Source organism: Telmatherina bonti (assembly GCF_933228915.1).
Source record: "Telmatherina bonti genome assembly, chromosome: 3".
NCBI classification, from domain to species: Eukaryota; Metazoa; Chordata; class Actinopteri; order Atheriniformes; family Telmatherinidae; genus Telmatherina; species Telmatherina bonti.
The window spans coordinates 42,727,967-42,754,026 of record NC_136621.1 but is presented as its reverse complement, the minus strand read 5'-3'; the positions used below and the strand labels follow the sequence as shown (position 1 = coordinate 42,754,026).

The 26,060-nt window shown below is 61.6% G+C and overlaps 1 protein-coding gene across 3 annotated transcripts in view; it reads right to left on the bottom strand.

Moving 5' to 3' along the window:
* Positions 1 to 25,352, bottom strand: part of LOC306774796 (CSC1-like protein 2) — a 112,571-nt gene extending 87,219 nt beyond the window's left edge. For all 3 annotated transcript variants that reach the window (XM_079264967.1, XM_079264968.1, XM_079264969.1), the window contains exons 1-3: positions 25,149 to 25,352; positions 6,408 to 6,607; positions 4,598 to 4,677 (exon numbers count right to left, since the gene is read on the bottom strand). In XM_079264967.1, coding sequence (XP_079121093.1) covers positions 4,598 to 4,677; positions 6,408 to 6,563 — 236 coding nt within the window. In that variant the 5' untranslated portion in view covers positions 6,564 to 6,607; positions 25,149 to 25,352. The remainder of the gene's footprint in view (positions 1 to 4,597; positions 4,678 to 6,407; positions 6,608 to 25,148) is intronic.
* Between the last annotated feature and the right edge of the window lie 708 nt (positions 25,353 to 26,060).

Below are 26,060 nucleotides of genomic sequence, written 5' to 3'. Positions count from 1 at the left end.
ACTCGTTTCCACGAATCAGACTCGTTTCCACGAACTCGACTCGTTTCCACGAACCCGACTCGTTTCCACGAACCCGACTCGTTTCCACGAACCCGACTCGATTCCACGAACCCAACTCGTTTCCACGAACCCGACTCGATTCCATGAACTCGACTCGTTTCCATGAATCAGAATCCTTTCCACGAACCCGACTCGTGTCCACGAACCCGACTCGTTTCCACGAACCCGACTCGTGTCCACGAACCCGACTCGTTTCCACGAACCCGACTCGTGTCCACGAACCCGACTCGTTTCCACGAACCCGACTCGTTTCCACGAACCCGACTCGATTCCACGAACACGACTCGATTCCACGAACCCGACTCGTTTCCACGAACCCGACTGGTTTCCACGACTCTGACTCGTTTCCACGAACCCGACTCGTTTCCACGAGTCTGACTCGTTTCCACGAACCCGACTCGTTTCCATGAATCAGAATCATTTCTATGAACACGACTCGTTTCCATGAACCCGACTCGTTTCCATGAATCAGAATCATTTCTATGAACAAGACTCGTTTCCACACGTCTGGTTTCCACGAACCCGACTCGTTTCCACGAACCCGACTCATTTCCATTAATCAGACTCATTTCTATGAAAACAACTCGTTTCCACGAACCCGACTCGTTTCCACGAACCCGACTCGTTTCCACGAACCCGACTCATTTCCATTAATCAGACTCATTTCTATGAAAACAACTCGTTTCCACCCGACTCGTTTCCATGAACCCGACTCATTTCCATTAATCAGACTCATTTCTATGAAAACAACTCGTTTCCACACGACTCGTTTCCACGAACCCGACTCGTTTCCACGAATCCAACTCCTTTCCACGAACGTGACTCGTTTCCATGAATCCGACTCATTTCTATGAACACGACTCGTTTCCACGAATCCAACTCGTTTCCATGAATCCCAACTCGTTTCCATGAACCCGACTCATTTCCACGAACCCAACTCGTTTCCATGTACCCGACTCGTTTCCATGAATCCGACTCGTTTCCATGAACCTGACTCGTTTCCACGAGACCGACTCGTTTCCATGAATCAGAATCATATCTATGAACCCAACTCGTTTCCACGTAACCGACTCGTTTCCACGAACCCGACTCGTTCCACGAACCCGACTCGTTTCCACGAACCCGACTTATTTCCATGAACCCCACTCATTTCCATAAATCAGACTCATTTCTATGAACACAACTCGTTTCCACACGACTCGTTTCCCTGAATCCAACTCGTTTCCACAAACGCGACTCGTTTCCACGAACCCGACTCATTTCCACGAACACAACTCGTTTCCATGAATCCGACTCGTTTCCATGAATCCGACTCGTGTCATTGAACCCGACTCGTTTCCACGAACCCGACTCGTTTCCACGAACCCGACTCGTTTCCACGAACCCGACTCGTTTGCACAAACCCGACTCATTTCCATTCACCCGACTCGTTTCCCTGAATCACTCATTTCTATGAACACGACTCGTTTCCACGAATCCAACTCGTTTCCACGAACCCGACTCGTTTCCACGAACCCGACTCGTTTCCACGAACCCGACTCATTTCCATGAACACAACTCGTTTCCATGTACCCGGCTCGTTTCCATGAATCCGACTTGTTTCCATGAATCCGACTCGTGTCATCGAACCCGACTCGTTTCCACGAACCCAACTCGTTTCCACGAACCCGACTCGTTTCCACGAACCCGACTCGTTTCCATGAACCCGACTCATTTCCATGAACCCGACTCATTTCTATGAACAAGACTCGTTTCCACGAATCCAACTCGTTTCCACGAACGCGACTCGTTTCCACGAACCCCACTCATTTCCACGAACACAACTCGTTTCCATGAATGCGACTCATTTCTATGAACAAGACTCGTTTCCACGAATCCAACTCGTTTCCATGAACCCGACTCCTTTCCATGAACCTGACTCGTTTCCATGAATCCGACTCGTGTCCTTGAATCCGACTCGTTTCCTTGAATCCGACTCGTTTCCATGAACCCGACTCGTTTCCATGAATCCGACTCGTGTCCTTGAATCCGACTCGTTTCCTTGAATCCGACTCGTTTCCATGAACCCGACTCGTTTCCATGAATCCGACTCGTGTCCTTGAATCCGACTCGTTTCCTTGAATCCGACTCGTGTCCATGAACCCGACTCGTTTCCATGAACCCGACTCGTTTCCATGAGTCCGACTCGTTTCCATGAGTCCGACTCGTGTCCTTGAATCCGACTCGTTTCCATGAACCCGACTCGTCTCCATGAATCCGACCCGTTTCCATGAATCCGACTCGTTTCCATGGACCCGACTCGTTTCCATGAACCCGACTCGTTTCCATGAATCCGACCCGTTTCCATGAATCCGACTCGTTTCCATGGACCCGACTCGTTTCCATGAACCCGACTCGTTTCCATGAATCCGACTCGTGTCCTTGAATCCGACTCGTTTCCTTGAATCCGACTCGTTTCCATGAACCCGACTCGTTTCCATGAGTCCGACTCGTTTCCATGAGTCCGACTCGTGTCCTTGAATCCGACTCGTTTCCTTGAATCCGACTCGTTTCCATGAACCCGACTCGTTTCCATGAATCCGACTCGTGTCCTTGAATCCGACTCGTTTCCTTGAATCCGACTTGTTTCCATGAACCCGACTCGTTTCCATGAACCCGACTCGTTTCCATGAGTCCGACTCGTTTCCATGAGTCCGACTCGTGTCCTTGAATCCGACTCGTTTCCATGAACCCGACTCGTCTCCATGAATCCGACTCGTTTCCATGAATCCGACTCGTTTCCATGGACCCGACTCGTTTCCATGAACCCGACTCGTTTCCATGAATCCGACCCGTTTCCATGAATCCGACTCGTTTCCATGGACCCGACTCGTTTCCATGAACCCGACTCGTTTCCATGAATCCGACTCGTGTCCTTGAATCCGACTCGTTTCCTTGAATCCGACTCGTTTCCATGAACCCGACTCGTTTCCATGAGTCCGACTCGTTTCCATGAGTCCGACTTGTTTCCATGAATCCGACTCGTTTCCATGAACCCGACTCGTTTCCTTGAATCCGACTCGTTTCTATGAATCCGACTCGTTTCTATGAATCCGACTCGTTTCCATGAATCCGACTCGTTTCCATGAATCTGACTTGTTGCCATGAATCTGACTCGTTTCCTTGAACCCGACTCGTTTCTATGAATCTGACTCGTTTCCATGAATCTGACTCGTTTCCATGAATCCGACTCGTTTCCATGAATCCGACTCGTTTCTATGAATCCGACTCGTTTCTATGAATCCGACTCGTTTCCATGAATCCGACTCGTTTCCATGAATCTGACTTGTTGCCATGAATCTGACTCGTTTCCTTGAACCCGACTCGTTTCTATGAATCTGACTCGTTTCCATGAATCCGACTCGTTTCCATGAATCCGACTCGTTTCCATGAATCCGACTCGTTTCCATGAATCTGACTTGTTTCCTTGAACCCGACTCGTTTCTATGAATCCGACTCGTTTCCATGAACCCGACTCGTTTCCATGAATCCGACTCGTTTCCATGAATCCGACTCGTTTCCATGAATCTGACTCGTTTCCATGAATCCGACTTGTTTCCATGAATCCGACTCGTTTCCATGAATCTGACTTGTTTCCTTGAACCCGACTCGTTTCTATGAATCCGACTCGTTTCCATGAACCCGACTCGTTTCCATGAATCCGACTCGTTTCCATGAATCTGACTCGTTTCCATGAATCCGACTTGTTTCCATGAATCCGACTTGTTTCCATGAATCTGACTTGTTTCCATGAATCTGACTTGTTTCCTTGAACCCGACTCGTTTCTATGAATCTGACTTGTTTCCATGAATCCGACTTGTTTCCATGAATCTGACTTGTTTCCATGAATCTGACTTGTTTCCTTGAACCCGACTCGTTTCTATGAATCGGACTCGTTACTATGAATCTGACTTGTTTCCATGAACCCGACTCATTTCCATGAACCCGACTCATTTCCATGAATCCGACTCGTTTCCATGAATCTGACTCATTTCCATGAACCCGCCTTTTTTCCACGACTATGACTCCATGAACTGTTCTGGAGTGAACAAACTGCACTGCGTAGAATCTCCAGAGGAGGGCGGTATCGCTGCTCTGCTGTCAGTCATTCAGTAGAAGAAGCTCTTATAACAGGAAACAAACAGCTGTGATGGACATCCACAGAGGGACATTAAGACAACTCTTCTTCAGGAGTTATTTTGGAGTATTGGATCATGTGAAGACCATGATCAGCAGCCGAGTGACCTTCGTCCATTCAGCTGACTCTCCAGAAGAACATGAAACCTTCACCACAGCCATGGAAACCCAGATCTGAATGTCTCGTGTACACAGTTGGACTTTTTCAGATCTACATCAGGACAGGTTTTACTGAACCAGGAAGCAGTCTGATGGTAGGGTCTGCACTTCTGGTCGGACTGTGATCCAAACGGGCCATAGTCTCTTCCAAATCCTCAGAACAAAAGAGAAAAGCAAAAACCCGATGAGGTCTGAGTTTACCTGTCTGCGTCTGTGACCAGCGCCAGGCGGCCATAATCCCACGCAACCTTCCTCAGTATGGAGAAGACGAACAGGAGCACCTGAAGAAGAAGAACCTTCCGGTCAGACACAGACATTGTGATGCTGCACTCGCGACTCTGGCTGATAGTTGTCTTTTCCAACGGTCAGTAAACATCCCAGCAGCGCCACGTTTATAAAAAGTTACTTCTGTGTCTGCGGGGCTGGTAACTGTTGGAGAGGTTCTGAACCACCTCCAGCGCCACCTACAGGGCTGTAAAAAAACCTTCAGTTATGCACCGGAAGGACCGCACCAGTTAATGGAAGATTAAATACTGGATGGGATGGAGAGTTAGCTTCAGAGCTGGCTAGTGTTAGCTAACACTCATGGGAGAGAAAGTCCATGCGCCTCCAATGCATTTATCTGTAAGGTGTAGGTCCAACCACAACAATAAATTCACCAAGTTTTACCCTATTTTTCTCATAGTTTGGTTTGTTACAAAGGACTGTTGCCAGTGTGCTTGCTCAGGATGGGAGATTGAGTTGGACTCAACTCAATCTGTTGGTTTCCTTATATAGGCTGTTATGAATTGGCTTTCATTATGTTTTCCCCTCTGTCTGTAAAGCGTCTTGAGATGGCGTTGCTGTGATTTGACGCTATATAAATAAAGTTGAATTGAATTGAATTGAATTGAAAGGACAGAGATATTGTGATGATACAGATCCCTTTAAAACATTAAAAACAACGTGCTTTTATGCTAAAATATTTTTATAATGCTATTTAACAGACTTAAGGTAGCTACAATAAATAAATGTATAAATGAATTTGATACCGTGTTTGATTGTTTATTGATGCATTTGGATTTATCTATTGTTATCTGATCTAATAAATTATTATTCAACCTTGTGAAATGTAATTCCACACGATCTGCTTTCAGCATTTCGCTGGTTATTGCAACCGTATGCTGAACAAAATACAGAAATAGTTGCTGCTTTCTCTTGACGACGGTTGACTCTTTCTTTTATTTACATTTATTCATTTGTCAATATAGAGATACAGTTGTACAAAGTCTGAAAATAAAGTGTTGTATCAAAACTGTGCAGTTCAGAAGTTAACATGAAAAACACTCAGAGAACGTAAACCTCTGCCAAGGCCTTTACAAGTTCCTGGATCCAAACGCTGACCTGGATCACCACCAAAATTAAATCAGTTCTTCCTTTTCATGTTTCCAACAAGTCCTGAAAAAAGCTTTGTGGTTTTCTTCTTCTGGTGTCTTTGGATGGTTGTTAGCAGTTTACAGCGGTGCGTTACCGCTACCATCTGTCTGACCTCTGAACTCAGCGCTGCCCCCTAGTGGATGAACTGACCTAGTAACCACGACAACGTGAAAGATGCATGGAAGTATGAGGACAGCGATGTACGATGTTTGAGACAGACGTCCACATTTACGTACATCAGGAAGCAGGAATGCGCCTTTAGCTAGCGCTAGCCGACTCACAGGGAAGTCAGTGGAAAACCAACAAAGAGTCTGAACTGCTCTGCGTTTTGTTTCCACAAAACCTGGGAAGGTTCCAGAAAGTTGGATCTGACCTGCTCTACAGTTTCGGGACCGTCCCAGTCTGACTGATCCGACCCAGAGGGTGGGGCGGGGCTTACTGCAGGCCTATGATTGGTGGAAATAATCATGTCCCCTTCCTGTTCCTGCATTTAATTTGATAATATCATCTGAACCTTTTTATCATTTTCAATGGATTTATTTTCATCATTTTATTGATCCCGCCTCCGTTTAAAGTCCCTAAAACAACAACTCACCAGGAAGCACATGAAGTCGAGGGCGAGCACGGTAGGCACGCCTCCGAACGGCAGCCCCTGCAGCACCGTGCTGCGGATTCGGGCCGAGTAACAGTAGTCTTTGCTGGCCGAGCAGTTCTCCTGACTGCTGCAGGGCTGCCTGTCAGGTATCTCCATGGTAACGCTCAGATGACGCTCACTGTTGCATCGTCACGGAGAACCTGAAGAAGAGAAAGGAGAGATGCAGTTTGTTAGGAATTGATCATCAGCCAGAAGATCCTCCTCAGCAACACCCCAACCAATCAGAAGCCGAGGATCCCAAACAGGTTTCAGCACCCGAGCCGCAAGCTGCCGGACCAGCTTCCTGATTCCTCACATGATGCGTTTAAAGGTCACCAAGTCCCACAGACCTCCACCAGACCTCCACCAGGTCCCACAGACCTCCACCAGACCTCCACCAGGTCCCACAGACCTCCACCAGACCTCCACCAGGTCCCACAGACCTCCACCAAGTCCCACAGACCTCCACCAGACCTCCACCAGGTCCCACAGACCTCCACCAGACCTCCACCAGGTCCCACAGACCTCCACCAGACCTCCACCAGGTCCCACAGACCTCCACCAGGTCCCACAGACCTCCACCAGGTCCCACAGACCTCCACCAGACCTCCACCAGGTCCCACAGACCTCCACCAGGTCCCACAGACCTCCACCAGGTCCCACAGACCTCCACCAGACCTCCACCAGGTCCCACAGACCTCCACCAGACCTCCACCAGGTCCCACAGACCTCCACCAGACCTCCACCAGGTCCCACAGACCTCCACCAGGTCCCACAGACCTCCACCAGACCTCCACCAGGTCCCACAGACCTCCACCAGACCTCCACCAGGTCCCACAGACCTCCACCAGACCTCCACCAGGTCCCACAGACCTCCACCAGACCTCCACCAGGTCCCACAGACCTCCACCAGGTCCCACAGACCTCCACCAGGTCCCACAGACCTCCACCAGACCTCCACCAGGTCCCACAGACCTCCACCAAGTCCCACAGACCTCCACCAGGTCCCACAGACCTCCACCAGGTCCCACAGACCTCCACCAAGTCCCACAGACCTCCACCAGGTCCCACAGACCTCCACCAGGTCCCACAGACCTCCACCAAGTCCCACAGACCTCCACCAAGTCCCACAAACCTCCACCAAGTCCCACAGACCTCCACCAAGTCCCACAGACCTCCACCAGACCTCCACCAGGTCCCACAGACCTCCACCAGACCTCCACCAGGTCCCACAGACCTCCACCAGACCTCCACCAGGTCCCACAGACCTCCACCAGGTCCCACAGACCTCCACCAGGTCCCACAGACCTCCACCAGACCTCCACCAGGTCCCACAGACCTCCACCAGGTCCCACAGACCTCCACCAGACCTCCACCAGGTCCCACAGACCTCCACCAAGTCCCACAGACCTCCACCAGACCTCCACCAGGTCCCACAGACCTCCACCAGACCTCCACCAGGTCCCACAGACCTCCACCAGACCTCCACCAGGTCCCACAGACCTCCACCAGACCTCCACCAGGTCCCACAGACCTCCACCAGACCTCCACCAGGTCCCACAGACCTCCACCAGGTCCCACAGACCTCCACCAGACCTCCACCAGGTCCCACAGACCTCCACCAGACCTCCACCAGGTCCCACAGACCTCCACCAGACCTCCACCAGGTCCCACAGACCTCCACCAGGTCCCACAGACCTCCACCAGGTCCCACAGACCTCCACCAGACCTCCACCAGGTCCCACAGACCTCCACCAAGTCCCACAGACCTCCACCAGGTCCCACAGACCTCCACCAGGTCCCACAGACCTCCACCAAGTCCCACAGACCTCCACCAGGTCCCACAGACCTCCACCAGGTCCCACAGACCTCCACCAAGTCCCACAGACCTCCACCAAGTCCCACAAACCTCCACCAAGTCCCACAGACCTCCACCAAGTCCCACAGACCTCCACCAGGTCCCACAGACCTCCACCAAGTCCCACAGACCTCCACCAAGTCCCACAGACCTCCACCAAGGCCCAAAGACCTCCACCAGGCCCCACAGACCTCCACCAGGTCCCACAGACCTCCACCAGACCTCCACCAGGTCCCACAGACCTCCACCAAGTCCCACAGACCTCCACCAGGTCCCACAGACCTCCACCAGACCTCCACCAGGTCCCACAGACCTCCACCAAGTCCCACAGACCTCCACCAGACCTCCACCAAGTCCCACAAACCTCCACCAGGTCCCACAGACCTCCACCAGACCTCCACCAGGTCCCACAGACCTCCACCAAGTCCCACAGACCTCCACCAAGTCCCACAGACCTCCACCAGACCTCCACCAGGTCCCACAGACCTCCACCAAGTCCCACAAACCTCCACCAAGTCCCACAGACCTCCACCAGACCTCCACCAGGTCCCACAGACCTCCACCAAGTCCCACAAACCTCCACCAAGTCCCACAGACCTCCACCAGGTCCCACAGACCTCCACCAGGTCCCACAGACCTCCACCAAGTCCCACAGACCTCCACCAGGTCCCACAGACCTCCACCAAGTCCCACAGACCTCCACCAGGTCCCACAGACCTCCACCAGGTCCCACAGACCTCCACCAGACCTCCACCAAGTCCCACAGACCTCCACCAGGTCCCACAGACCTCCACCAAGTCCCACAGACCTCCACCAGGTCCCACAGACCTCCACCAGGTCCCACAGACCTCCACCAGACCTCCACCAGGTCCCACAGACCTCCACCAGGTCCCACAGACCTCCACCAGACCTCCACCAAGTCCCACAGACCTCCACCAGGTCCCACAGACCTCCACCAGGTCCCACAGACCTCCACCAAGTCCCAAAGACCTCCACCAGGTCCCACAGACCTCCACCAGACCTCCACCAGGTCCCACAGACCTCCACCAGGTCCCACAGACCTCCACCAGGTCCCACAGACCTCCACCAGGTCCCACAGACCTCCACCAAGTCCCAAAGACCTCCACCAGGTCCCACAGACCTCCACCAGACCTCCACCAAGTCCCACAGACCTCCACCAGGTCCCACAGACCTCCACCAAGTCCCAAAGACCTCCACCAGGTCCCACAGACCTCCACCAGACCTCCACCAGGTCCCACAGACCTCCACCAGGTCCCACAGACCTCCACCAAGTCCCAAAGACCTCCACCAGGTCCCACAGACCTCCACCAAGTCCCACAAACCTCCACCAAGTCCCACAGACCTCCACCAGACCTCCACCAGGTCCCACAGACCTCCACCAAGTCCCACAAACCTCCACCAAGTCCCACAGACCTCCACCAAGGCCCAAAGACCTCCACCAGGCCCCACAGACCTCCACCAGACCTCCACTAGGTCCCACAGACCTCCACCAAGTCCCACAAACCTCCACCAAGTCCCACAGACCTCCACCAGGTCCCACAGACCTCCACCAGGTCCCACAGACCTCCACCAAGTCCCACAGACCTCCACCAAGTCCCACAAACCTCCACCAAGTCCCACAGACCTCCACCAAGTCCCACAGACCTCCACCAGGTCCCACAGACCTCCACCAAGTCCCACAGACCTCCACCAAGGCCCAAAGACCTCCACCAGGCCCCACAGACCTCCACCAGGTCCCACAGACCTCCACCAGACCTCCACCAGGTCCCACAGACCTCCACCAAGTCCCACAGACCTCCACCAGGTCCCACAGACCTCCACCAGACCTCCACCAGGTCCCACAGACCTCCACCAAGTCCCACAGACCTCCACCAGACCTCCACCAAGTCCCACAAACCTCCACCAGGTCCCACAGACCTCCACCAGACCTCCACCAGGTCCCACAGACCTCCACCAAGTCCCACAGACCTCCACCAGGTCCCACAGACCTCCACCAAGTCCCACAAACCTCCACCAAGTCCCACAAACCTCCACCAAGTCCCACAGACCTCCACCAGACCTCCACCAGGTCCCACAGACCTCCACCAAGTCCCACAAACCTCCACCAAGTCCCACAGACCTCCACCAGGTCCCACAGACCTCCACCAGGTCCCACAGACCTCCACCAAGTCCCACAGACCTCCACCAGGTCCCACAGACCTCCACCAGGTCCCACAGACCTCCACCAGGTCCCACAGACCTCCACCAGGTCCCACCCAGTCTCCGCCTGCAGTCAGCTGCATGATGGAGGGTTATGATCAGTGTGGTCATGTGACCTCTCTCGCTGCCAGTAATTTAATCTAATGATCTGCATCAGGGTCAGCATCGCACACACACACGTACGTATACACACACACACACACACACGTACGTATACACACACACACACACACACGCACACACACACACGTACACACACACACACACGTACGTATACACACACACACGCACACACACACACGTACACACACACACACACACACGTACACGTACACACACGTACACACACACACACACACACGATTATAATAATCAGATTAAATGACATTCCTCCAGCTCTCCGTCTCGACATTTCCCAGCATGCCCAGCAGCTGCCTCCTCGCTGACCCACTGATCTGGTTGCCACGGCAACCACGGTTGCAGCTCCTGACCCACTTATTACGCCTCGTCATCGACATTCCCACTGAGTACTCAGTCCTGGTCCAGGTTTGGTTCTGTACCACCAGGAACAGGAACCACGGGGTTTACTGAGTCAGTAAATCCGGTCTGCCAGAGGTCCTGGTTCTGGATCCGTTCTGTCAGAGGTCCTGGTTTTGGATCTGGACTGTCAGAGGTCCTGGTTCTGGATCCGTTCTGTCAGAGGTCCTGGTTCTGGATCCGTTCCGTCAGAGGTCCTGGTTCTGGATCCGTTCTGTCAGAGGTCCTGGTTCTGGATCCGTTCCGTCAGAGGTCCTGGTTCTGGATCCGTTCTGTCAGAGGTCCTGGTTCTGGATCCGTTCTGTCAGAGGTCCTGGTTCTGGATCCGTTCCGTCAGAGGTCCTGGTTCTGGATCCGTTCTGTCAGAGGTCCTGGTTCTGGATCCGGTCTGTCAGAGGTCCTGGTTCTGGATCCGGTCTGTCAGATGTCCTGGTTCTGGATCCGTTCCGTCAGAGGTCCTGGTTCTGGATCCGTTCCGTCAGAGGTCCTGGTTCTGGATCCGGTCTGTCAGAGGTCCTGGTTTTGGATCTGGACTGTCAGAGGTCCTGGTTCTGGATCCGGTCTGTCAGAGGTCCTGGTTCTGGATCCGTTCCGTCAGAGGTCCTGGTTTTGGATCTGGACTGTCAGAGGTCCTGGTTCTGGATCCGGTCTGTCAGAGGTCCTGGTTCTGGATCCGTTCTGTCAGAGGTCCTGGTTCTGGATCCGTTCCGTCAGAGGTCCTGGTTCTGGATCCGTTCTGTCAGAGGTCCTGGTTTTGGATCTGGACTGTCAGAGGTCCTGGTTCTGGATCCGTTCCGTCAGAGGTCCTGGTTCTGGATCTGGACTGTCAGAGGTCCTGGTTCTGGATCCGTTCTGTCAGAGGTCCTGGTTCTGGATCCGTTCCGTCAGAGGTCCTGGTTCTGGATCCGTTCTGTCAGAGGTCCTGGTTCTGGATCCGTTCCGTCAGAGGTCCTGGTTCTGGATCCGTTCCGTCAGAGGTCCTGGTTCTGGATCCGTTCTGTCAGAGGTCCTGGTTTTGGATCTGGACTGTCAGAGGTCCTGGTTCTGGATCCGGTCTGTCAGAGGTCCTGGTTCTGGATCCGTTCCGTCAGAGGTCCTGGTTCTGGATCCGTTCTGTCAGAGGTCCTGGTTTTGGATCTGGACTGTCAGAGGTCCTGGTTCTGGATCCGGTCTGTCAGAGGTCCTGGTTCTGGATCCGTTCCGTCAGAGGTCCTGGTTCTGGATCCGTTCCGTCAGAGGTCCTGGTTCTGGATCCGTTCTGTCAGAGGTCCTGGTTTTGGATCTGGACTGTCAGAGGTCCTGGTTCTGGATCCGGTCTGTCAGAGGTCCTGGTTCTGGATCCGGTCTGTCAGAGGTCCTGGTTCTGGATCCGTTCCGTCAGAGGTCCTGGTTCTGGATCCGTTCTGTCAGAGGTCCTGGTTTTGGATCTGGACTGTCAGAGGTCCTGGTTCTGGATCCGGTCTGTCAGAGGTCCTGGTTCTGGATCCGGTCTGTCAGAGGTCCTGGTTCTGGATCCGTTCCGTCAGAGGTCCTGGTTCTGGATCCGTTCTGTCAGAGGTCCTGGTTCTGGATCCGTTCCGTCAGAGGTCCTGGTTCTGGATCCGGTCTGTCAGAGGTCCTGGTTCTGGATCCGTTCCGTCAGAGGTCCTGGTTCTGGATCCGTTCCGTCAGAGGTCCTGGTTCTGGATCCGTTCTGTCAGAGGTCCTGGTTTTGGATCTGGACTGTCAGAGGTCCTGGTTCTGGATCCGGTCTGTCAGAGGTCCTGGTTCTGGATCCGGTCTGTCAGAGGTCCTGGTTCTGGATCCGTTCCGTCAGAGGTCCTGGTTCTGGATCCGTTCTGTCAGAGGTCCTGGTTTTGGATCTGGACTGTCAGAGGTCCTGGTTCTGGATCCGGTCTGTCAGAGGTCCTGGTTCTGGATCCGGTCTGTCAGAGGTCCTGGTTCTGGATCCGTTCCGTCAGAGGTCCTGGTTCTGGATCCGTTCCGTCAGAGGTCCTGTGGACATGACTGGTTCTGGATCCGTTCCGTCAGAGGTCCTGGTTCTGGATCCGTTCCGTCAGAGGTCCTGGTTCTGGATCCATTCTGTCAGAGGTCCTGTGGACATGACTGGTTCTGGATCAGGTGAAACCTGCAGACCTGGTCTGGACTCACATCCGGTACTGGCCTGTAGGGGGCACCACCCCCGCTGATCTGATCTGGAACGTTCTTCTGGTCCAGCCCCCTTCCCCCTCCTCTTCCTCTCTGTTGCCATGGTGCTGCAGCAGCATGACTCATCTGAAGTCTCCTGGTTTCTGAGCAGCACCGCAGACCCGGTTTGTCAGACCAGGACATCCGGTCCAGACCTGCACCCTGAGACCCCCTGACGTTATCAGGTCCGAGCTTCTGGGATCAGCAGCTTGAGACGGAGGCGCCGGCGCCGTCTGCAGCTGTCAGATAACAGCTGGGTGGGGGGAGGGTCTTCTGATGTTGTTGTTGTTTACATTATTATTCAGATTATTTTTATTGATCCGTGTCATCCTTGTCCTGACACTGCTAGATCCAGTCCAGATGCTGGACCTGAACCAGATGCCCTGGACCAGAGCAAAGTTGTTGAACTTGGACCAGAACCGGGTCTGGGTTGGTGGAGACCGCGTGAGACTGAAAGTTTTATCAGGACAAAGCAGGTCTCTGATCCCAGAACAGGTCTGGAACCACGTTGAGGCCCAGCGGTCCTCACGTGGTCTAAAAGGTCCGGTCAGCAGGTTTTACTGATCATCATGATTGATCAGTTTCAATATGTACAGAAGTCAAACAAAAAGTCACTCTGACTTAAAAGATGGGCGGTTCCTACCATCACCATCTTGGCAGGGACATGCGCGTCGTCTCACCCGGAAAATAAAAATATGGGCAAAGAGGTGGAGCTGAGAGGGGTGCTGTGAGCGTCATGGTGGATGATTGACATCGAGCGAACTCCGAGCTTTCTGTAGCTAAGAGCTAACAGAGCTAACCCGGAGATAACAGGAGCTAACCAGCTAACGGAGGTAAGCAGGCTAAAGATAAGTCAGGTTGTTAACCGGCTAAAAACCGCGGTTGTTCTACGTTCTTCTGACTTGAAGTGGGAGATCAGGTACCTGTCAATCAAAAGGACACGCCCCTAAATATGCCGAATTTAGAGATTAAATTACTGACTGGATCACACTGAGACCTGGTCCTCCTCCAGCCGGTCTGATTCCTGCAGTCTGGATAGGGCGGTGGGCGGGCCACGCACTGGGGACTACGCGGTGGTGGGGCCGCGCGGTAGGGGCTACGCGGTGGTGGGGCCGCGCGGTGGTGGGACTGGCGGTGGGGGGACTGGCGGTGGTGGGACTACGCGGTGGTGGGACTGGCGGTGGTGGGACTGCGCGGTGGTGGGACTGGCGGTGGTGGGACTGGCGGTGGTGGGACTGGCGGTGGTGGGGCTGGCGGTGGTGGGGCTGGCGGTGGTGGGACTGGCGGTGGTGGGGCCACGCGGTGGTGGGGCCACGCGGTGGTGGGGCTGGCGGTGGTGGGACTACGCGGTGGTGGGACTGGCGGTGGTGGGACTGCGCGGTGGGGGCTACGCGGTGGTGGGGCCGCGCGGTGGGGGCTACGCGGTGGGGGCTACGCGGTGGTGGGGCAGCGCGGTGGGGGCTACGCGGTGGTGGGGCCGCGCGGTGGGGGCTACGCGGTGGTGGGACTGGCGGTGGTGGGGCCACGCGGTGGTGGGACTGGCGGTGGTGGGACTGGCGGTGGTGGGGCCACGCGGTGGTGGGACTGGCGGTGGTGGGGGCTACGCGGTGGTGGGGCCGCGCGGTGGGGGCTACGCGGTGGTGGGGCCGCGCGGTGGGGGCTACGCGGTGGTGGGACTGGCGGTGGTGGGGCCACGCGGTGGTGGGACTGGCGGTGGTGGGGCTGGCGGTGGTGGGACTGGCGGTGGTGGGGCTACGCGGTGGTGGGGCCGCGCGGTGGGGGCTACGCGGTGGTGGGGCCGCGTGGTGGGGGCTACGCGGTGGTGGGGCCGCGCGGTGGTGGGACTGGCGGTGGTGGGACTGGCGGTGGTGGGACTGGCGGTGGTGGGGCTGGCGGTGGTGGGGCTACGCGGTGGTGGGACTACGCGGTGGTGGGACTGGCGGTGGTGGGGCTACGCGGTGGTGGTGCTGGCGGTGGTGGGACTACGCGGTGGTGGGACTACGCGGTGGTGGGACTGGCGGTGGTGGGGCTACGCGGTGGTGGGACTGGCGGTGGTGGGACTACGCGGTGGTGGGACTGGCGGTGGTGGGGCTACGCGGTGGTGGGACTACGCGGTGGTGGGACTGGCGGTGGTGGGACTACGCGGTGGTGGGACTGGAGGTGGTGGGACTACGCGGTGGTGGGACTGGCGGTGGTGGGACTGGCGGTGGTGGGACTGGCGGTGGTGGGGCTGGCGGTGGTGGGGCTACGCGGTGGTGGGACTGGCGGTGGTGGGACTGGCGGTGGTGGGGATGGCGGTGGTGGGACTGGCGGTGGTGGGGCTGGCGGTGGTGGGGCTACGCGGTGGTGGGACTGGCGGTGGTGGGACTACGCGGTGGTGGGACTACGCGGTGGTGGGACTGGAGGTGGTGGGACTACGCGGTGGTGGGGCTGGCGGTGGTGGGACTACGCGGTGGTGGGACTGGCGGTGGTGGGACTACGCGGTGGGGGCTACGCGGTGGTGGGGCCGCGCGGTGGTGGGACTGGCGGTGGTGGGGCCACGCGGTGGTGGGACTGGCGGTGGTGGGGCCACGCGGTGGTGGGACTGGCGGTGGTGGGACTGGCGGTGGAGGGCTACGCGGTGGTGGGACTACGCGGTGGAGGGCTACGCGGTGGTGGGGCTACGCGGTGGTGGGACTGGCGGTGGTGGGACTGGCGGTGGTGGGGCTACGCGGTGGTGGGGCTACGCGGTGGTGGGACTACGCGGTGGTGGGACTGGCGGTGGTGGGACTACGCGGTGGTGGGACTGGCGGTGGTGGGACTGGCGGTGGTGGGGCTACGCGGTGGTGGGACTGGCGGTGGTGGGACTGGCGGTGGTGGGGCTACGCGGTGGTGGGACTACGCGGTGGTGGGACTGGCGGTGGTGGGACTGGCGGTGGTGGGGCTACGCGGTGGTGGGACTGGCGGTGGTGGGACTGGCGGTGGTGGGGCTACGCGGTGGTGGGACTACGCGGTGGTGGGACTGGCGGTGGTGGGACTGGCGGTGGTGGGGCTACGCGGTGGTGGGACTACGCGGTGGTGGGACTGGCGGTGGTGGGACTGGCGGTGGTGGGGCTACGCGGTGGTGGGACTGGCGGTGGTGGGGCTACGCGGTGGTGGGACTACGCGGTGGTGGGACTGGCGGTGGTGGGACTGGCGGTGGTGGGGCTACGCGGTGGTGGGACTGGCGGTGGTGGGACTACGCGGTGGTGGGACTGGCGGTGGTGGGACTGGCGGTGGTGGGGCTACGCGGTGGTGGGACTGGCGGTGGTGGGACTACGCGGTGGTGGGACTACGCGGTGGTGGGGCTGGCGGTGGTGGGGCTGGCGGTGTTGGGGCTACGCGGTGGTGGGACTGGCGGTGGTGGGGCTGGCGGTGGGGGCTACGCGGTGGTGGGGCCGCGCGGTGGTGGGACTGGCGGTGGTGGGACTGGCGGTGGTGGGGCCACGCGGTGGTGGGACTGGCGGTGGTGGGGGCTACGCGGTGGTGGGGCCGCGCGGTGGGGGCTACGCGGTGGTGGGACTGGCGGTGGTGGGGGCTACGCGGTGGTGGGACTGGCGGTGGTGGGGCTACGCGGTGGTGGGGCCGCGCGGTGGTGGGACTGGAGGTGGTGGGGCCACGCGGTGGTGGGACTGGCGGTGGTGGGACTGGCGGTGGTGGGACTACGCGGTGGGGGCTACGCGGTGGTGGGGCCGCGCGGTGGTGGGACTGGCGGTGGTGGGACTGGCGGTGGAGGGCTACGCGGTGGAGGGCTACGCGGTGGAGGGCTACGCGGTGGTGGGGCTGGCGGTGGTGGGACTGGCGGTGGTGGGGCTACGCGGTGGTGGGACTACGCGGTGGTGGGACTGGCGGTGGTGGGACTACGCGGTGGTGGGACTGGCGGTGGTGGGACTGGCGGTGGAGGGCTACGCGGTGGAGGGCTACGCGGTGGAGGGCTACGCGGTGGTGGGGCTACGCGGTGGTGGGCTACGCGGTGGTGGGGCTGGCGGTGGTGGGACTGGCGGTGGTGGGGCTACGCGGTGGTGGGACTACGCGGTGGTGGGACTGGCGGTGGTGGGACTACGCGGTGGTGGGACTGGCGGTGGTGGGACTGGCGGTGGTGGGGCTACGCGGTGGTGGGACTGGCGGTGGTGGGACTGGCGGTGGTGGGGCTACGCGGTGGTGGGACTACGCGGTGGTGGGACTGGCGGTGGTGGGACTGGCGGTGGTGGGGCTACGCGGTGGTGGGACTGGCGGTGGTGGGACTGGCGGTGGTGGGGCTACGCGGTGGTGGGACTACGCGGTGGTGGGACTGGCGGTGGTGGGACTGGCGGTGGTGGGACTGGCGGTGGTGGGGCTACGCGGTGGTGGGACTACGCGGTGGTGGGACTGGCGGTGGTGGGACTGGCGGTGGTGGGGCTACGCGGTGGTGGGACTGGCGGTGGTGGGGCTACGCGGTGGTGGGACTACGCGGTGGTGGGACTGGCGGTGGTGGGACTGGCGGTGGTGGGGCTACGCGGTGGTGGGGCTGGCGGTGGTGGGACTACGCGGTGGTGGGACTGGCGGTGGTGGGACTGGCGGTGGTGGGGCTACGCGGTGGTGGGACTGGCGGTGGTGGGACTACGCGGTGGTGGGACTGGCGGTGGTGGGACTGGCGGTGGTGGGGCTACGCGGTGGTGGGACTACGCGGTGGTGGGACTGGCGGTGGTGGGGCTGGCGGTGGTGGGGCTACGCGGTGGTGGGACTACGCGGTGGTGGGACTACGCGGTGGTGGGACTACGCGGTGGTGGGACTGGTGGTGGTGGGACTACGCGGTGGTGGGACTACGCGGTGGTGGGGCTGGCGGTGGTGGGGCTGGCGGTGGTGGGACTACGCGGTGGTGGGGCTGGCGGTGGTGGGACTACGAGGTGGTGGGACTACGCGGTGGTGGGACTGGCGGTGGTGGGGCTACGCGGTGGTGGGGCTGGCGGTGGTGGGGCTGGCGGTGGTGGGACTACGCGGTGGTGGGGCTGGCGGTGGTGGGACTACGAGGTGGTGGGGCTGGCGGTGGTGGGACTACGCGGTGGTGGGGCTGGCGGTGGTGGGACTACGAGGTGGTGGGACTGGCGGTGGTGGGACTGGCGGTGGTGGGGCTACGCGGTGGTGGGACTACGCGGTGGTGGGACTACGCGGTGGTGGGACTGGCGGTGGTGGGGCTGGCGGTGGTGGGGCTACGCGGTGGTGGGACTACGCGGTGGTGGGACTACGCGGTGGTGGGACTGGTGGTGGTGGGACTACGCGGTGGTGGGACTACGCGGTGGTGGGGCTGGCGGTGGTGGGACTGGCGGTGGTGGGACTACGCGGTGGTGGGGCTGGCGGTGGTGGGACTACGCGGTGGTGGGACTGGCGGTGGTGGGACTGGCGGTGGTGGGACTGGCGGTGGTGGGGCTACGCGGTGGTGGGGCTGGCGGTGGTGGGACTGGCGGTGGTGGGACTGGCGGTGGTGGGACTGGCGGTGGTGGGACTACGCGGTGGTGGGGCTGGCGGTGGTGGGACTGGCGGTGGTGGGACTGGCAGTGGTGGCCACGCGGTGGTGGGACTGGCGGTGGTGGGACTGGCGGTGGTGGGACTGGCGGTGGTGGGACTGGCGGTGGTGGGGCTACGCGGTGGTGGGGCTACGCGGTGGTGGGACTGGCGGTGGTGGGGCTACGCGGTGGTGGGACTACGCGGTGGTGGGGCTGGCGGTGGTGGGACTGGCGGTGGTGGGACTGGCGGTGGTGGGACTGGCGGTGGTGGGGCTACGCGGTGGTGGGGCTGGCGGTGGTGGGACTACGCGGTGGTGGGACTGGCGGTGGTGGGACTGGCGGTGGTGGGACTGGCGGTGGTGGGACTGGCGGTGGTGGGGCTACGCGGTGGTGGGGCTGGCGGTGGTGGGACTGGCGGTGGTGGGACTGGCGGTGGTGGGACTGGCGGTGGTGGGACTACGCGGTGGTGGGGCTGGCGGTGGTGGGACTGGCGGTGGTGGGACTGGCAGTGGTGGCCACGCGGTGGTGGGACTGGCGGTGGTGGGACTGGCGGTGGTGGGACTGGCGGTGGTGGGACTGGCGGTGGTGGGGCTACGCGGTGGTGGGGCTACGCGGTGGTGGGACTACGCGGTGGTGGGGCTGGCGGTGGTGGGACTGGCGGTGGTGGGACTGGCGGTGGTGGGGCTACGCGGTGGTGGGGCTGGCGGTGGTGGGACTACGCGGTGGTGGGACTGGCGGTGGTGGGACTGGCGGTGGTGGGACTGGCGGTGGTGGGACTGGCGGTGGTGGGGCTACGCGGTGGTGGGACTACGCGGTGGTGGGGCTGGCGGTGGTGGGACTACGCGGTGGTGGGACTGGCGGTGGTGGGACTGGCGGTGGTGGGACTGGCGGTGGTGGGACTGGCGGTGGTGGGGCTACGCGGTGGTGGGGCTACGCGGTGGTGGGACTACGCGGTGGTGGGACTGGCGGTGGTGGGACTGGCGGTGGTGGGGCTACGCGGTGGTGGGACTACGCGGTGGTGGGGCTGGCGGTGGTGGGGCTGGCAGTGGTGGGAGCACGCGGTGGTGGGACTACGCGGTGGTGGGACTGGCGGTGGTGGGACTGGCGGTGGTGGGACTGGCGGTGGTGGGGCTACGCGGTGGTGGGACTGGCGGTGGTGGGACTGGCGGTGGTGGGACTGGCGGTGGTGGGGCTACGCGGTGGTGGGACTACGCGGTGGTGGGACTGGCGGTGGTGGGGCTACGCGGTGGTGGGACTACGCGGTGGTGGGACTGGCGGTGGTGGGACTGGCGGTGGTGGGACTGGCGGTGGTGGGGCTACGCGGTGGTGGGACTGGCGGTGGTGGGACTGGCGGTGGTGGGACTGGCGGTGGTGGGGCTGGCGGTGGTGGGACTGGCGGTGGTGGGACTACGCGGTGGTGGGGCTACGCGGTGGTGGGACTACGCGGTGGTGGGGCTGGCGGTGGTGGGACTGGCGGTGGTGGGACTGGCGGTGGTGGGACTGGCGGTGGTGGGGCTACGCGGTGGTGGGACTACGCGGTGGTGGGACTGGCGGTGGTGGGGCTACGCGGTGGTGGGACTACGCGGTGGTGGGGCTGGCGGTGGTGGGACTACGCGGTGGTGGGACTGGCGGTGGTGGGACTGGCGGTGGTGGGACTGGCGGTGGTGGGGCTACGCGGTGGTGGGACTACGCGGTGGTGGGACTGGCGGTGGTGGGACTGGCGGTGGTGGGGCTACGCGGTGGTGGGACTACGCGGTGGTGGGGCTGGCGGTGGTGGGGCTGGCGGTGGTGGGAGCACGCGGTGGTGGGACTACGCGGTGGTGGGACTGGCGGTGGTGGGACTGGCGGTGGTGGGACTGGCGGTGGTGGGGCTACGCGGTGGTGGGACTGGCGGTGGTGGGACTGGCGGTGGTGGGACTGGCGGTGGTGGGGCTACGCGGTGGTGGGACTACGCGGTGGTGGGACTGGCGGTGGTGGGGCTACGCGGTGGTGGGACTACGCGGTGGTGGGACTGGCGGTGGTGGGACTGGCGGTGGTGGGACTGGCGGTGGTGGGGCTACGCGGTGGTGGGACTGGCGGTGGTGGGACTGGCGGTGGTGGGGCTGGCGGTGGTGGGACTGGCGGTGGTGGGACTACGCGGTGGTGGGACTGGCGGTGGTGGGACTGGCGGTGGTGGGGCTACGCGGTGGTGGGACTGGCGGTGGTGGGACTGGCGGTGGTGGCCACGCGGTGGTGGGACTGGCGGTGGTGGGGCTGGCGGTGGTGGGACTGGCGGTGGTGGGACTGGCGGTGGTGGGACTGGCGGTGGTGGGGCTACGCGGTGGTGGGACTGGCGGTGGTGGGACTGGCGGTGGTGGCCACGCGGTGGTGGGACTGGCGGTGGTGGGACTACGCGGTGGTGGGGCTGGCGGTGGTGGGACTGGCGGTGGTGGGACTGGCAGTGGTGGCCACGCGGTGGTGGGACTGGCGGTGGTGGGACTGGCGGTGGTGGGGCTACGCGGTGGTGGGACTACGCGGTGGTGGGACTACGCGGTGGTGGGACTACGCGGTGGTGGGACTGGTGGTGGTGGGACTACGCGGTGGTGGGGCTACGCGGTGGTGGGACTACGCGGTGGTGGGGCTGGCGGTGGTGGGGCTGGCGGTGGTGGGAGCACGCGGTGGTGGGACTACGCGGTGGTGGGACTGGCGGTGGTGGGACTGGCGGTGGTGGGACTGGCGGTGGTGGGGCTACGCGGTGGTGGGACTGGCGGTGGTGGGACTGGCGGTGGTGGGACTGGCGGTGGTGGGGCTACGCGGTGGTGGGACTGGCGGTGGTGGGACTGGCGGTGGTGGGGCTGGCGGTGGTGGGACTGGCGGTGGTGGGACTACGCGGTGGTGGGACTGGCGGTGGTGGGACTGGCGGTGGTGGGGCTACGCGGTGGTGGGACTGGCGGTGGTGGGACTGGCGGTGGTGGCCACGCGGTGGTGGGACTGGCGGTGGTGGGGCTGGCGGTGGTGGGACTGGCGGTGGTGGGGCTACGCGGTGGTGGGACTGGCGGTGGTGGGGCTACGCGGTGGTGGGACTGGCGGTGGTGGGGCTACGCGGTGGTGGGACTGGCGGTGGTGGGGCTACGCGGTGGTGGGGCCGGCGGTGGTGGGACCGGCGGTGGTGGGACTGGCGGTGGTGGGACCGGCGGTGGTGGGGCTACGCGGTGGTGGGACTGGCGGTGGTGGGGCTACGCGGTGGTGGGACTGGCGGTGGTGGGACTGGCGGTGGTGGGACTGGCGGTGGTGGGGCTACGCGGTGGTGGGACTGGCGGTGGTGGGACTGGCGGTGGTGGCCACGCGGTGGTGGGACTACGCGGTGGTGGGACTGGCGGTGGTGGGACTGGCGGTGGTGGGACTACGCGGTGGTGGGGCTGGCGGTGGTGGGACTGGCGGTGGTGGGGCTGGCGGTGGTGGCCACGCGGTGGTGGGACTGGCGGTGGTGGGGCTGGCGGTGGTGGGGCTACGCGGTGGTGGGACTACGCGGTGGTGGGACTGGCGGTGGTGGCCACGCGGTGGTGGGACTGGCGGTGGTGGGGCTGGCGGTGGTGGGACTGGCGGTGGTGGGGCTGGCGGTGGTGGGACTGGCGGTGGTGGGGCTGGCGGTGGTGGGACTGGCGGTGGTGGGACTGGCGGTGGTGGGACTACGCGGTGGTGGGGCTGGCGGTGGTGGGACTGGCGGTGGTGGGGCTGGCGGTGGTGGCCACGCGGTGGTGGGACTACGCGGTGGTGGGACTGGCGGTGGTGGGACTGGCGGTGGTGGGACTACGCGGTGGTGGGACTGGCGGTGGTGGGACTGGCGGTGGTGGGGCTGGCGGTGGTGGGACTGGCGGTGGTGGGACTGGCGGTGGTGGGACTACGCGGTGGTGGGGCTGGCGGTGGTGGGACTGGCGGTGGTGGGGCTGGCGGTGGTGGCCACGCGGTGGTGGGACTACGCGGTGGTGGGACTGGCGGTGGTGGGACTGGCGGTGGTGGGACTACGCGGTGGTGGGACTGGCGGTGGTGGGACTGGCGGTGGTGGGGCTGGCGGTGGTGGCCACGCGGTGGTGGGACTGGCGGTGGTGGGGCTGGCGGTGGTGGGGCTACGCGGTGGTGGGACTACGCGGTGGTGGGGCTGGCGGTGGTGGCCACGCGGTGGTGGGACTGGCGGTGGTGGGGCTGGCGGTGGTGGGACTGGCGGTGGTGGGACTACGCGGTGGTGGGGCTGGCGGTGGTGGGACTGGCGGTGGTGGGACTGGCGGTGGTGGGACTGGCGGTGGTGGGACTACGCGGTGGTGGGGCTGGCGGTGGTGGGACTGGCGGTGGTGGGGCTGGCGGTGGTGGCCACGCGGTGGTGGGACTACGCGGTGGTGGGACTGGCGGTGGTGGGACTGGCGGTGGTGGGGCTACGCGGTGGTGGGACTGGCGGTGGTGGGGCTGGCGGTGGTGGGGCTACGCGGTGGTGGGACTACGCGGTGGTGGGACTGGCGGTGGTGGGGCTACGCGGTGGTGGGGCTGGCGGTGGTGGGGCTACGCGGTGGTGGGGCTGGCGGTGGTGGGGCTGGCGGTGGTGGGGCTGGCGGTGGTGGGGCTACGCGGTGGTGGGACTACGCGGTGGTGGGACTACGCGGTGGTGGGACTGGCGGTGGTGGGACTGGCGGTGGTGGGGCTGGCGGTGGTGGGGCTACGCGGTGGTGGGACTGGCGGTGGTGGGGCTACGCGGTGGTGGGACTGGCGGTGGTGGGGCTACGCGGTGGTGGGACTACGCGGTGGTGGGACTGGCGGTGGTGGGGCTACGCGGTGGTGGGACTGGCGGTGGTGGGACTACGCGGTGGTGGGACTGGCGGTGGTGGGACTACGCGGGTGGTGGGACTGGCGGTGGTGGGGCTACGCGGTGGTGGGACTGGCGGTGGTGGGGCTACGCGGTGGTGGGACTACGCGGTGGTGGGACTGGCGGTGGTGGGGCTACGCGGTGGTGGGACTGGCGGTGGTGGCCACGCGGTGGTGGGACTACGCGGTGGTGGGACTGGCGGTGGTGGGGCTACGCGGTGGTGGGGCTGGCGGTGGTGGGACTACGCGGTGGTGGGGCTGGCGGTGGTGGCCACGCGGTGGTGGGACTACGCGGTGGTGGGACTACGCGGTGGTGGGACTACGCGGTGGTGGGACTGGCGGTGGTGGGGCTACGCGGTGGTGGGGCTGGCGGTGGTGGCCACGCGGTGGTGGGACTACGCGGTGGTGGGGCTGGCGGTGGTGGGGCTACGCGGTGGTGGGACTGGCGGTGGTGGGGCTACGTGGTGGTGGGACTGGCGGTGGTGGGGCTACGCGGTGGTGGGGCTGGCGGTGGTGGCCACGCGGTGGTGGGACTACGCGGTGGTGGGGCTGGCGGTGGTGGGGCTACGCGGTGGTGGGACTGGCGGTGGTTATGTCCCAGTTATGTCACTGATCAGAACCATCAGACCAGGCTTCAGTCCAGTTCTTGACTCTGGTCTGGGTTGTTTCCTGGACCAGAAACAGAACCAGGAGGGAAATCCTGCACCAGAACAGGAAGTGGGTCATGCAGTCCCCATAGTAAAAACCATCATTCAGAACTGAAGCTGGACCTCATGAGTAGCATGAACACCTGGTTCTGGACTGGTTCAGAGATTCTGATTGGCTCTGTAACCCTGAAACATGGACCTGGTTCTGATGGTGAAAAGTGGATTTTCCAGGAACTTCCTGCTTTTATCTGCTGATCATCCTGAAAGGGGGACCCGGTCCCTCCAGAAAAACCTTTATCTGAAGGTTTCAGTCTTCTGGTCCTGTTGGACCTGACCGGACCCTCCGCAGGGCCCGGTCTGGTCCCAGGAACCACCGCAGGGCCCGGTCGGGTCCTCGGACCCTGGTCTGGTCCCAGGACCGCAGAACCTAGACCAGAACTCCGGACCAGAACAATTGCTGCACAAACCAGCAGAAAGTTCTGGAGGATTCTGGAGCCTCCAGGGTCCAGATGTAAAGTGAAAACCCGGTCCGGTCTGGTTCTGGTCCGTCCTGCAGAAGGTTCTGGAAGCATGAAGACCTGCCTCCTGGTCCAGAATCCAGGTCCAGAGTCTGCTTCAGACCTGATCCCGGAGCTTCCCTCCTGGCTCGGTTCTGGATACGGTTCTGGACCCGAACAGAACCGTCCTGCTCCGACACAAAGCGGAGGGTCCCGCAGACGTCCCCTCACATCCCGCCGCGCGCGCGTCCTCTGCGCACACATTACATAACCGCGCACGCGCCTGTCACGGAGCGGCCGGTGATGCTGCAGCAGCGGCCTGGCGGCGCTGCTCGGCCCGCAGCGGATCACACAAAGCCGCCTCGTGACGAAGCGCAGCGTCAGCCTCTAATCAATAAACCCAATTAGGACAAAGCCGGTACCTGACCGTCCGAAGCCGAGCCGCCGCCTCTCCGCCGCCGCTCTCTGGGGCCGACTTCAGCAAAACGAACCGTTAATTCCTCACAAATCCAGCGCCGTCCGGGCTGCGAGCCGCCGCAGCGCCGCCATCCCGCAGAAAGGCTGATTCAGGCCGCCTGGAGGTCGCGACGACCGCCGGGAAGAAGCTGAGTCCTGCCGCTGGAGCGCCTTCCTCCGCCCGCTGTCGGTCCGCTGCGAGCCGCTGCTAAAATGGAGGTGGTCTCTCCGGGAATAGACACAGAGCCGCTGCCGGTGAGGAGGAGGAGGAGGAGGAGGAGGAGGAGGAAGAGGAGGAGGAGACTGACACTCCACCGCCGCCAGGAGGCGACAAACAGCTGATCTTCACCATGTTCTGGAGGAGTTTTAGCATTTTATTTTATTTTTATTTAATTTAATTTACATAATTATTTGTTTCACAGAGTTTGTCCTGCTGGACCGGACCAGACCAGACTAGACCGGACCGGACCGGACCAGACCAGACCAGACTGGACCAGACCGGACCAGACCAGACCGGACCAGGCCACACCAGACCAGACCATACTGGACCAGACCAGACCAGACCGGACCAGACCGGACCGGGGGGACAGAAGAGGAAAGAGATAGAGAAGAGAAAACAGAAAAAGACCTTGTGGAGAGAGAACTACCTACATACACAGCCCAGACCCCAACCACCTCGCCCCCAGCATGCACCCACCCAGGAGGTGGCGGTGGGGGGGCCCAACCAGAGCTCCCCACAGTCAGGGGGAACAGGCTCCAGCGGGCATCGGCCCCCTGGCCCACAGGCAGAGGGCTGAACCCACGCCAACAGAGAGCCAGGACCCCCAGACCGCCACCGAGCGGCAGCTGGGCCACACCCCATCCCACCGCCCACACTC